At 34.3% G+C, this 13,359-nt stretch overlaps 2 protein-coding genes and 1 non-coding gene across 4 annotated transcripts; 1 reads left to right on the top strand and 2 right to left on the bottom strand.

The window, feature by feature from the left end:
• Nucleotides 1-8: 8 nt before the first annotated feature.
• Nucleotides 9-926, bottom strand: LOC111496401 (WUSCHEL-related homeobox 4). The gene is made up of 3 exons (XM_023146818.1): nucleotides 738-926; nucleotides 352-663; nucleotides 9-146 (listed from the first exon to the last, which is right to left on the bottom strand). Exons 1-3 carry the CDS (start codon nucleotides 918-920, stop codon nucleotides 39-41), a joined length of 603 nt encoding a protein of 200 aa, XP_023002586.1. The 5' UTR covers nucleotides 921-926; the 3' UTR covers nucleotides 9-38.
• A 4,426-nt stretch (nucleotides 927-5,352) lies between these two features.
• On the top strand, nucleotides 5,353-5,436 carry TRNAL-CAA. Its single transcript has one exon. It is a non-coding gene; the product is annotated as a tRNA-Leu (tRNA).
• Nucleotides 5,437-7,297: 1,861 nt separating this feature from the next.
• Nucleotides 7,298-13,216, bottom strand: LOC111495986 (long chain base biosynthesis protein 1-like). 2 transcript variants are annotated; one of them, XM_023146195.1, is made up of 13 exons: nucleotides 12,913-13,216; nucleotides 12,322-12,527; nucleotides 12,137-12,231; nucleotides 10,983-11,074; nucleotides 10,578-10,671; nucleotides 10,428-10,500; nucleotides 10,220-10,352; nucleotides 9,415-9,589; nucleotides 8,958-9,098; nucleotides 8,788-8,883; nucleotides 8,467-8,608; nucleotides 7,995-8,122; nucleotides 7,298-7,919 (listed from the first exon to the last, which is right to left on the bottom strand). In XM_023146195.1, the coding sequence occupies exons 2-13, from the start codon at nucleotides 12,425-12,427 to the stop codon at nucleotides 7,743-7,745; spliced, it is 1,452 nt and encodes a 483-aa protein (XP_023001963.1). In that variant the 5' UTR covers nucleotides 12,428-12,527; nucleotides 12,913-13,216; the 3' UTR covers nucleotides 7,298-7,742. The 2 variants fall into 2 exon arrangements, 1 of the variants encoding a protein (XP_023001963.1); XR_002720408.1 differs by lacking the exon at nucleotides 8,467-8,608.
• Between the last annotated feature and the right edge of the window lie 143 nt (nucleotides 13,217-13,359).

The raw sequence follows: 13,359 nt of genomic DNA on the forward strand, positions 1-13,359 counted from the left end.
AGAAAAAAAAAAAAAAAGAAAAAAAAGCTGCATGTTCATCATCTGCCTTCTGGGTGCAAAGGGAATAACTCCAGAGTTCTATCTTCAACCAAACATTCAAACCCCCAGTTCATGCACTTCCTCTTGTACGGGCTATCTTCCCCTCCCTGCAAAACCCCCGAACATACGGTTAAATATGTCGAGAATTATTGAAAGAAACCGTCTTATATTGGCTAATTACGAGGTTATCAACCAAAAAAGTTGTTAGAGTTTATGCTCGAAGTGGACAATATCATACTATTCTGTACGGTCGAGATTACTAACAAAATATACCATAACTCATTACAAAACTATGGTAAATGACGATCTTACCGATGGGTCCAAGGGGATGGGCGTGACGATGGTTGTCGTTGTTGTCGTCGTCGGAGTTATTGGGGAGGAGTGAGCAAGACCAAGAGTATTGCGCTTCTGCTTCTGTCGCTCTCGAGCTTTATGATTCTGAAACCAATAAAACACATTCTTTCCTTCAATCTTCCCGTACTTCCCAAGCTGTGTAGTAATTTGTTCAATCTGTTGAGCATTGGGAGTCCTCATTCCTCTCCTATAAAGCATCTCCAATATCGCTATTTGTTCTTGCGTCGGGTTCCACCGCGTGCCCCCTGGTTGCATCTCCACAACTCCTGTCTACACAAACCAACATGAGTCATTAATAATTTTCACCGAAAAGAAAACACAAGGGATTAATAGACGTTAATTACTCGAGGGTAAGACGAGTCTTTCTTAGTATCAGGCCTGATGAAGGTCTTGAGGTCGAAAGCGGTGAGCGTTGAAGTGGCGGAGGTGGGCGGAGGAGGACGTAAGCGCTTCGTGCAAGCAAGGGAGAGAGAGGGCTCATCCCAAGAACAAGGGGAGAAGTGATGAAGCTTCATGGTTAATCCCATGGGAGAAGATTCATATGAAAACAAGCGAACTCTTAATATATAGACAAAAAGTAAGAAAAGGGGAGACTATTCGAAAGCTCCGCATTCGCTAATTTAAAAAAAAAGATCTCTATTGGTACAAGGCTTTTTGGGAAACTCAATGCAAACCTATGAGAGCTTATGGTTTGAAAGTGGACAATATCATACTATTGTGAATAGTTGTGTTCATCTAACATGATATCAGAGTCATGCCCTAAACTTAGTCGTGTCAATAGATGGGTAAAGCCTCAAATGACGAACAAATGACTCCAAAAGGAAAAGGAGTCGAGCCTCGATTTAGGGAGTGTCGAGGGGAGGTGTTGGATAATGAAAGTCCCACATCGGTTAATTTAGGGAGTGATCATGAATCAAAGAAAGTAATTTTCATTAGTAAGAGGCATTTTGAGAAAACCTAAAGAAAAGGCAAGAGAATTTATGATCAAAGTAGACAATAGAATGCGATGATAGAGAGTCGTGTTCATCTAATAAGCTTCATAAAACATTATTTATAAGAAACGAGACAATATTCTAATAGCATGGAGAGGTGGTGATGAGAGAGAAAGAGAGAGTAGGAAGGGAAGAAAGGAGAGACCAAATGATGGGGCGAGGTTGACTTGAGGGAAGGGCATGTTTTTGCTTTGAATTCTTCGGCAGTTGCTCGGCAACAGCGACTGGGACTGCTGGCAAGTGCAGCTGGGTAAGTGTGAGTATCAGAGAATTGGGCAGTCATATCTGGTCGTGTTTTTTTTTTCTCTTGCTTTCATCATAACCTCTCTATGCTTTTCGGTGCCCTCTTCTTTCTCTCTCTTACTTTTTGCCATAAAGGTGGAACCCTAAAACTATGAGAGAGAGAGAGAGAGAGATAATATAATTCCTCCAATCCCATAACTTTTAAATGCCATTCTTTACTATTTACCTTCTTAAAATAATCTTCAATTTAATATTGAAAATTTAAAAATATATTTATGGTTAGTAACATGAATTGTTGCGAGCTGAACGAACAGGGCGTGCTTTGAAAGAAGCGATCTGTTACCGAGTCGTACTATTGGGAATAACAAAACCATCTCTAAATACTCAAAGTTTCATATCGGAAGCAAGTTTTCAAGAAACTGCTCGAGTTTTAGCAAAAGCCGCCCTCCAAGGTCGTATCGATTAGTTGAGAGGTCTGAAAGAGAACGTTGTTCTAGGAGGAATGATACCCGTTGGTACCGGACTCAGAGAATTAGCGCACCGTTCGATGGCCTCTTGAATCTTCTATTTACCTATTTTTTTCTTTGATTTGTGTGTAATGCGACTTTACTCTTGTTTTCTTTATTATTGATAAGAATTCTCTGCTACATTTTTCCTATATTGACCGTATCTTATATGGTATATGAAGACAAAGAAATACACATATGGCACCGTCTTAGATTCTAGATTCTGATAGATTATATTAATTTATTATTATTTCATTTTTAATTGAAGTTTTAAGTATAAATATTTTTTGTGCTGGCAGAAATATACCAGCCTTTTGTATACCTCTGAATCATAAAACTATAATGAAATATACGATCAACCAACATTTATCAAATTTGAAAAAGGGTCAGAAGAAATGGTTCGATCCTCTTATTTTGATTTCTCGAACCGAGAGATCCAGCGGCTAACTCTCCGTGAGGTAACTGTATGATTTTCCAAGGTAAAAGAGCCCCTAACCAATTCGAAACAAAAATAAATAGAAACATAGTTCCAATAAAGGAAACCCACGAACCATATTCTTCGCCAATTTGGGTTTTGCTCACGTCTCGAATGAATTCAAGCGGTACAAAAAAAAAAAAAAAAACAATGAGTCATTGAGAAATGTGAGATTTCTGATAGAGCTATTGGAGATCTCGTACGTCCAACCACCCACGATGCCTACGAAATGCTCCTCATGCAACAATCCATCCTCTTCAAACTTCCCTTGCAGTTTGAGAGTGTAATATACAGAGATGGGAGAAACGAAAACGGAAGACGAACGGTTTTATTTGTAATGAGACGTTAACAATATCTCGATTCAAGTTTAACGTTCAACGGAGGACTACATGTCGTAGGAGAGACAACCAACGACTTTGAATGTACAAACAGTAAGCCACTCGGGTTCATGTTGCTCTATGGTATATAAAAGATTGATTTAAAAAAATAACATTAAAATATTTAAAACTTTTCTTAATAAAATTAAGCAATATTAATACTAATTTTAAAACAGGTATAAATGTATTTTAAAAATTAAAAAAAAATGATATTAATAAGAAAAGTAATTAATTTTTTTAATAAAATTAAGCGTATTAATATACATAAATATATTTATTTATTTATCTGTTTTGAGTAATTTTTAATTTTACTTGGTCGGTAAAGGTAAAAAACTTGGGATTAAGTATGATTTGATTTGGGCTTTACAATCTAAACCAGCTTTTAATCAAAAGGGGTCTAGTAACTCACGTGTGGCGGAACGGGGTAAAAAAAAGAAACGGCATTATAAATCACGTGTACGGAGGCACGACACGTGTGGGGGCTGATTTTAATAATATATTTAAACTTTTATTTTTTCTAAATAAATTTAATTTAATTTGGACGCTCTTGGGGTCTCAATTATTGAATCCAGCCTTAGATTTTGTGTGTGTTGGGTGGGTAGCTTCATTGTAGGACTAATTATATTATTTATTTTTCTTTTAAATTAGTACGGTTAATTATTATTGTTCCTCACTTTAAAATAAAGTCTTTGTTTTCTTTAAATATCATGATTAAAGAAAATCTTAATATAATTTAATTCATATTAAAGCCATCCAAAACTTACCTAAGTTAAATAGGGGTATATTTGTAAATTAAGTTGAGTCGGGTCGTGATAAATATAGCAATTAAGAAAGAATTAAAAAGTACCTTTAAGCCTCACTTTTGTCAAAAATGGTTAAAAGTGAAAAGGACAAAAATGGGTAGAAAAGAAAAATAAGAGAATAATTGAAAAATATTTGAATAAAAATATTCGGGGTTCGTCTGATTGTTCAAGTCTTAAAATCAGCATTTTCTAATATATTAAAGTTTAAAAAATGCATAAATTGCAAGTTTGATTTTTATTTAATTTATTTAAAAGGGAGAAAAAAAAGGAAGATTAATGATGATAATACATCAAAAACGTTGAAATTAAGATTAACATCATTACTCTTGACTCCATTTGCTCATCTTTTCTTTTTCTTCTTCTAAATAATAATAATAATAATAATAATAATAATAATTATTATTATTATAATAAGAGGGGTTAGAAATAAAGAAGAAAATAATAAAATGGTGAAAAGAAAAGAAGAAAAAAAAAGAATGATGACGGTGGCATGGTGGGACCTACACAGTGGAAGAAGCGGTGGAAAATTATGATGATGATTGGGGTAGGACAGACCCATCATGTGCACGTGTCCAACCCCACACATTTTCCACGTAACCATCCAAATCCCTTTATTTATTTATTTATTTATAATATTTATTATTCACGTTAAGTGTATGTGTGTAAACCGTGTATAAAGAAATACTATGTAAAGTATAATGTTATTTATTTATTTATTTATTTATTAGAATTTATTATATTTGATATTTAATTTTGTTTGAAAACCTTTTTATGGGAAGGAAAGTGATGGTTGAAATTCATCCCAAAAAAGAAAAAAAAAAAGAAAAAAAATGGTTAATAAAGTAGAGAGAGAGAGAGAGAGAGAGAGAGGGAATGATTGTGATTTTGTTGGTGGGCTTCAAATATATATGTTGGGCCCAATCACTTTTTTCCAATTTTTTTTTTTTTTTTTTTTTTCTCCCAAGAAAGTGAGGGAAAGTTGAAAGAAAAGGGTGAGAATTAGATGGATGCCACTCCCCCACATTACTTTTTCTTACACTCACTCATTCTTTTTGCTTCACAAAATTTATTTTAAAAAAAGAAAAAAATTATTTTCGATTCCTGACTCTCCACAATAGTATGATATTGTCTACTTTGAGCATAAGTTCTCATAAGTTTGCTCTATGCTTCTCAAAAAGTCTCACACCATTGGAGAGAATATTTCTTGATTAATAAACTCATTATCATTTCCTAAATTAACCGATGTAGACTTTCATCCAACGTATATAATGCATGCACCACAAAAAATACAAAAATTTTACATTCATCACAATGAGAATGAACTGAAAGTAGATTTCTTTGTATTGTTAAACTAGGCTAAAGACGAAAATTATATTATCCATTTTCATTTTCACCCCATCCATTTTCATTTTCACCCCATTCTCCCCCACCCCACTTTACATATATATATCAAAACTAAGACATATTATTTTTGTGAGTATGTTTTTACATTTTTTTTAACAGAAATTAGGTTAAAAAATAAATTTTTGGTTTAATTGTTTATGTAAAAATGGGTTCAAAAACGTCAGGATGGCCGAGTGGTCTAAGGCGCCAGACTCAAGTTCTGGTCTTCGAGAGAGGGCGTGGGTTCAAATCCCACTTCTGACAGACAACACTTTTTAATTTTCTTCGTTTTTCTTTGGGCTTGTCCTTTTTGATAACCGGACGACATGACGATCACATTTCGTTCGTTCTCGGGCCTTTGGGCCATTTTTTACCAATGAGCTTAGCCCACTACGACATGAAGTCTCTGTTAAATGTTAAAATGTAATTTAATTTTTTGCATAGGGAAAAATATAATGTTATTTGGATGTATTCTATCATATTACCCTTGTTTTTATATAATAATATAACCTTATTAAAATATTGAATATAATTGAAAACATTTTTATCAATCATGAATCTAGACCGATAAAAAAAATAATATGATCAAAAGATTATAAGCATATTAAACCCGTAAATACATGAATAGAGTAGATCTAAATGTTTATTATTTAGATTAGATGAATTATTTACCATACTGCAATATTTTCGTTTATTTTTTTATTTTTATAATAGTAAAAGAAAAGAAAATATTAACATGTTTCAATGTTGGTTGCAGATGTTTATTAAAATTTTAAAAAAATTTGGAAAACCCACCAATATAAATTGTTAAAAACAACCTCTTTTGTCTTTGTCATTTTATGAAAACAGCAAGTTTGGGGTTTCCGTTCACCATGGCGACGGCGACGGCGGCGGCGACATTATACTCTGATTTGTGAACTCCACATGGCGGTTCCCCAGAAGAACTCATCCTCATCCATAATCATCTTCTTTCTTTTTGTCCGGAAGATGAAAAAAACAAAAACAAAAACAAAAATTAATCCAAAAAGTTCAAAAATAATGCAGAACAAGAGTTAAATTAGTAGTCGGATCCATCAACCAACGAGCTTGCTTTACCATCTCCCCTGTTTCGAAGCTATCAATGAAACAGTGATCGTCGATCAATCTTCGTCGGAGCTTTCTGGGTCCGGAAACTGGTTCAAATCAGGCTTGTCGGAAATGGGTTTGGATTGGCGTTGAGAAGCATGGTGGGCAGCGGCATCGACTCTAGCACCGACCTCAATAGCTCTTCTGCGTATTGAAGAAGGGGGAAAATCGAGCAGCTTGTGATTCATGTCCTGTAAGATCAGGTCCGGGAAGTTACGGCGGGCGGATGGTCCTCTCAGGTAAAACACCACCGGTGTCATAGGCTCTGGAAGCGCTCATGGAGTCTCCCGCTTCATTCATAGTACAATTGTGATGTCCCACGTTGGTTGGGGATGAAAATATACAACCCTGTATAAGGGTGTGGAAACTTCTCATAGTAGACGCGTTTTAAAGCCTCGAGGAGAAGCCTGAAAGGGAAAACCCAAAGAAAACAATATCTGCTAACGGTGGATCTGAGTCGTTACAACAACACCGACTGGATTGAATTCATTGCGTAAATCCTATAGCAAAAATGAAAAGACCAAAAAGACCGGAAAGAGAAGACTCAAAAGGGGTTAGATTGGGACAAGGACGGGAGGCCTCGCCATTTCATAGAGAAATGTATGATGATATTAAATGGTGACCGACCAGCACGAGTCGTGGATGTTAGAAACTACGACTCTCCACAATGGTATAACATTGTCCATTTTGAGCATAAACTCTCATGTCTCTACTTTGGGCTTCCCCAAAAGGCATCTTACCAATATAGATGTATTTCTTGGGTTTACCGAGGATGATTCCTCCCAATAATCACACAAATACAAACAGGGCCGACAAGGAACCCAAAGATGTTAATGATTAGACGAAACAATAAGACCATATTGAGAGAGATCAATAATGGGTTACTATTTTTTGTATGACGAGAAGAATCATATCATATAATTTCATTCATTATAAGCCATTGTTCGAGCACAAAACAAGTGGGATTACAGCTTAGATATGGTATAGTTTGTTACATAGATTTGAATGAAATAGCTTCATATATAGATTATAACAACAATCTAAATATTCCAAATATAATGATCAACAATTACAGTATCTAGTCAACATGAACCATCCAACTATGCAGAAACCAGAATATTGAGACTTCAAAATGAATTATGAAACAGTCAGAAAATCTACAAGGTTCTTCTGTAACTACCAAAGCAATTGAAGGAAGAATATCAGCCTATAGCAAAAAATCCTAACAAGCAAACAAGATGATAAATTATTCTCCCCCCTCCCAAAGCAACAACAACAGTTAAAGTGGATGTAACAAGATGATCATTGATCCTGCTAAACTCCTAACCCCGGCAGAATAAACATAAAAGGGTGCAAGAAAATCATGATTCTAACCTTGAAACAACTATTAAATGACAACAGAAACATCTTTGTCGGCCCTGCATCAAGCTATTCGACATCCACACCTATTTGTGATCCTTGAGCACCACTGCTGCAACGCTTTTCAATGATTCTATAGCCTTCAGCAAATCAGATTCAGAATGGCCAGCAGACACCATCAACCTGATTCCTACTGGTAATCGACATTTATCAACCGTCGATCGTTTAGAAGTCGCAACAAATACAGAGTATTCCTTGAGGGCCTGGAAACACACAAATCTTCAGAATATATGGTGAAAACAGTAAGTTTGTATTAGAGATCAGGTTAAGGTACTTACACGTTCAGCAATGTTTTCAAGGAGTTGTAGATCAATTTGTATTGACCCTGTAGATTTCTCTAATAAGAGAAAGACAATGGGCGATTCTTGATTGCTTCCTAGTTTAAGGCCTGGTATATCTGACAATCCTGCATTTTCCCAAGAAAATGAAGGGTTTATGTTGCATGCAGCATGTATGCCTATCTCTTATCACAATAGCAGCAGCTGAATTGATATTCAAGACTAAACAATACAAAATATTCAAAATAGTGAAAGGAGAACATAAAATCTTAACATTTATTACTTTTGGATCAATAAGACTATCTTAAACGTCAAAGGAAGGCCAATATAATAACTTACATAGGTCTTTAGAAGGAAAAAAGAAGAAAAAACTTATATAGGCATTCTCTTTGACGTTTAATAGTAGGAAACCTGTGTTAAATATAGATAAATTAAGGTCCTACACACGATTAGACATGAGAACAGAACAAACCTTGCCACAAAATAGCTATGTTCTTTTTCAGCTTTGTTAACAGAATAGGATTTTCCTCTATAAGATCTATGGCAGTAATGGCAGCAGAAGCTAAATATGGGGGCAATGAAGCAGAAAAAACATAACCCGAACTGCTCAGGCGCTGCACAATTAAATACAACCAAATTAAGTACTCAAACTGTAGGAATTATAACTGTAACCAAACTAAACTTGTCAAAAGATTTTGGGGAAGAATTGATAAATGTTATTGATCAAGATAAACAAAAAGGAACAAGATGCAGAGAAACATGAAGTTGCTTTTTTACCATCAAATGACAATACCTGGTGATCAACGACTCTAGCACTTCCACTGCAGAATCCTCCTTCTGTAGCCAACGCATGCCCCATAGCGGCAGTTACTATATCTATCTTATCCACCTGCAACATGAAACCATCATCAAGAATCTAAATCTACTAGAAGACAAACCTAAAAATTCTGTTTATAAACATACAGAAACCCCACAGTGTTCTGTGAGACCTCTTCCAGTGCAGCCAAGTACGCCAAAGGAGTTGCTCTCATCCAATATAACACGAAATCGATACTCCTCCTTCAATTTGACAATCTTGTCCAACGGTGCAATTTGACCAGAATTCTACAAAATTAAAAGTAAAATGTCAGAAGGTTTTGGACAAGCCAATTATAACAAATGATAAATTAAAAAGAGAGAGAGAGACAGAAAAAGAAAAGAAAGGAGAGAGAGACACAGAAAGAAAGCATAAAAAGCTCTAAAGGAAATCCTTTAGTGACACCAAACTAGCAAGATGAACATCTCAGGCAAATTCTTTAAATTATATGAAGATCACCATCTTCACATAGAAGAACTGTGTAATGTTAGGATCATGCTACACCCAACTTGATTTCAGATGTATACTGTAAACACAACATCCAAATTTAATGAGTAGAACAACCTGGTACACTGCTTCAACCACAATATAACGTCGCAGTTTCTTAGCTCTTTCATTCCCGACAGTGATTTTCTCAAGAGTATCTCTCAAGGATTTCATATCATTGTGCTTGAAATATACAATTGTGCTCCTGGATAGATATAGCCCATTTTGTATTCCCCAATGAACACCCTCATCCCTGCCAAAAGAAAAAGGAATTGCTTTAGTCTTTAACACAGCCCTAATCAGCAATCAGTATTTACTCCCACTGTAAAATAATTAGCAGAAGAGAAATAACAATATAGTTGGACCCAACCCAACCTAATAAATAGATATGACGACTAAACAATAACAGCATCGTATGCCGTCATAGTACACAGCTCCTAAAGGTGACGCTGTGACATATGGATGAACTCATACAAAAACACTACTCAGAAAAGGAGGGGAAAATGGACAATAAGCTTTCCAATAGCCTTATCAATGTTCATCCAAATTAATTTTAAAAAATCCCGTTGAACTTCAGCTAGAATTCAGAAAATTAGTTAAAAAAACACTATATTTCAGTCCTCTTGAAACCATAGATAAACACAAAACATGTTCATCTTCAGCCCAAAAGAATAAAAGAAAGAGAAAATGTACTAATGTTACTTTTGTCAGAGTTACTAGAAAATTTCTATATACTGATGCTTTATACCGAATCATGTTATATGATAAAGGTGACAAAACAACAATAATAAATAACAGCACAGGGCCAATTACCAATTGCCTAGTGAAAACAACATATATTAACTTCAAAACAAACAAAAAATTAAGCAATTATGGTACTCACACTACAATGACATCTCCTCTTTTACAAAAAGCTGGAATTGCACTAAACGTAGTAGAAAGTCCATAAGAATACAGAATTGAGTCTGGAGTTCCCAAAAATTTTGCTATTCTGGCTTCACAATCAAGGTGTACATCTGTAACCATATAAAAAACAGTCATGTAATGCAAACTGCCGCAGAAATCAGTTTAAATTCAATACCCAATCTTACCAATTGTCCCATAAAACCCACGAGGACCACATGAACCCACACCATATTTCTCCAAAGCATGTGTACATGAATCCTGAGGAAAACAATTACTGTTACTTGTTCTAAAATGCAAAGAATCTGTGCACATTTTAATTGAAATTGCTCACATACAAGTAACTTCTCGTGGCCTATCAATCCAAGATAATCTGCAGATGAAAAATTCACTACTTCTTTTCCCTTGATAATTGTATGCGGTCCAGCAGAACTGGATAAACGAAATTTGTAAGAAAAATCAGAGAACAAACTATAGAGAAAATAAAAAGAAATTTAATAACTTATCAGTAAAGAGTTAGAATTTGGCATAAACGAATCACAAGGACAGGTTAAACCTAAATAAATTGAACAACAGTAAATTATAGAATTTTATTGTTTTTTTAAAAGTATTATTACACAAGAGTTAGAAGTTTGCATAGTTTACAGATGGAAGTACATTAAATGGGTATCCAAATAAGAAATTGTAACTTGAGAAATTCCCTGCAAAATAATTTGCAGTTCGAAAGAGAAAGCTCTAATCACCTTTCCAACACTGGTGGTTCATACAGCATCTCTTCTGTGAGTGACGGGATAAGTGGCTCGGGAACCCATTCATCACATAACTCATCTATTTCCTACAAGGATCAAGCATAATTATAAGAGAAATTGTGCAATGAAATGTAATGGAATACCAAGTACATATTAAATCACTATAAAAATAGAGGGAAACATACGTACAAGATAGAATGGCAAAAGAACAAAGACAGAAAAACCTTATAAAATGAAAAAGACAAATCAGATACAATGAGAGTTAGAAGAGGTCTCTCTTTTTAACCTGAAAATGATATTTAGTGCAAGAACTTTCAAGATTAGTACTTCAAACGTAATAAAAAGAAAAGACCAGATTACAAAATTTAAAGATGAAATCAGAGGCCACTCAGAAACCGTTCAAATTTCAGAAGCATTATAAAAGAAGGTACATTACAGTCTTAATGAAAATAATAATATATCTTGTTTACAGCTAAACAGAAAAAATGCAATAAGCTCTGAAAAATAATGGACTTGAAGTAAGTAAAGAATCCTTGAACATTAATTAAATAATATTACCATGGCAACGAGAATCCATCACTTATCAGTTGGGAGAAAAGTTCATATAATCATTTAAACCCAGTTTTAACTTGCTAAATCTAGTTTTATCAAAATTTAAGTTTATCTTTTCACATATATTTACTACATTATATTAAAATCATGATAATTTATATGACCCTTCTTCCTTGTTACTCTAATAGTTGATTTTTTCTTCCTTGTTACTCTAATAATTGATCATTGTTGTTGATATTCGGTATGGGTAATAATAACAGAAAAACCAATATGAAGATGGATTGATTTCAGAAAACTAATAACTTGATGTTTGCAAGACTACAAAATTAATAATGATGGATAAAAGGCTATGTTTTTATAATTGTACAAACTTTATATACCATTATCTATATATGACCCTCTTGAACTCAAATCTTGGATCCACCACTGCTAGCCTAACATCTATTCTCTACCAGACAAGAACAGCGAATCCAGCTACTTAATTCATACAAGCATAAAGGAATCATCACATTGGAAATCAATCATGCCTTCACGCATGTAGCTGTTTACATTTGACAAGGGCAATAACAATTTGTAATTTGGAACAACTGAAAAACCTTCTTTGTTAAGGGCCGCTTGGGGGGCTTGTAACTCTTCTGGGAAAGGAGAATAATTATAACCACCAAAAGAAGAACCTCCACAAATAAATGTCCTTCAAGAAAGAGGAAGAAATGAATAATTCACCTAACAATTGAAACATAGAGAACAGATATAAACCAAGCTCTTTGAGCTAAAATGATACCTCCAATGTGCACCCCAAATATAACTGCCCGAGCAGAGGGAGCATCAAGAATCAAGGTTATCCAGTCTAATGTAGATTTCACTACACTTGAAAACATCGATTCCATTACTATCCCCACCTGAATCTAGTTTAACACTAAAAGTTTGAACATCAATTGGACGCATACACTTGCTTCATACTTAGCCCAAATACCACAATTCACAACCCTGCATTGTCCATTTTCCTTGTTAACATCATTAAAAAAGTTAAAGTGAACCCTGTTAGTAAAGCACTCAGATACTTAAAAGGTGAAAATCAAAGGTTTACTTGGTCCGGAGAAATGGGCCAAGGAGTGAAAAACCCCATTTCTCATAAATCAAAAACCGAAAATTCTGCATGGTATCGTACTGAAGCAATCAATCGCATGTCAATAATTTTCAAAGTGAATTGAGTAACAGGAAGATTAACATGGGTAATGGACCTAAAACCAGAGTGACCCTAGGCTAGCACCGAATCAGCTCAAATCTTACACCGCCGTCCACACATCATGGAGATATCCGAGGAAATAGAAACCGAACAAGATTAAGGAGAAAAAAAAAACAATCAAATTACCAGATAATTTTGGAGAATAGAGAAACATAGAGCCACGATTGACGATGCCGAGATGTGGAATTTTCTCTCGTCGAAGATTTGGAAAAATAAATCGAGAGAATGTGTCGAATCTGGAGAGTGCACGTAACTAAAATATGTAAAATTATTATTATTTTTTAATCCCCAGCCTTTACATTGTTTATTCTATTCGTCGAACTTCAAAATAATAATAATAATATATTTGATATCTATTTATTATCTGTTCAAATTAATTTTGATTAAAAATTTAAATATTTCAAAACTTTCTTCAAAGAATTGAGAAATATATATATAATATATATTTAACTGTCAAATCTATGCCATTTTATCTTAAAATCAAACACAAATTTTTATAAAGATTATTAATATTTTGTATTTTTTTTAAAAATAAATATTAAATTCCATTCAATAATTTCGAGAGCACGATAC

The sequence above is a fragment of the Cucurbita maxima genome, unplaced genomic scaffold (assembly GCF_002738345.1).
Source record: "Cucurbita maxima cultivar Rimu unplaced genomic scaffold, Cmax_1.0 Cma_Scf00022, whole genome shotgun sequence".
Taxonomy (NCBI): Eukaryota; Viridiplantae; Streptophyta; class Magnoliopsida; order Cucurbitales; family Cucurbitaceae; genus Cucurbita; species Cucurbita maxima.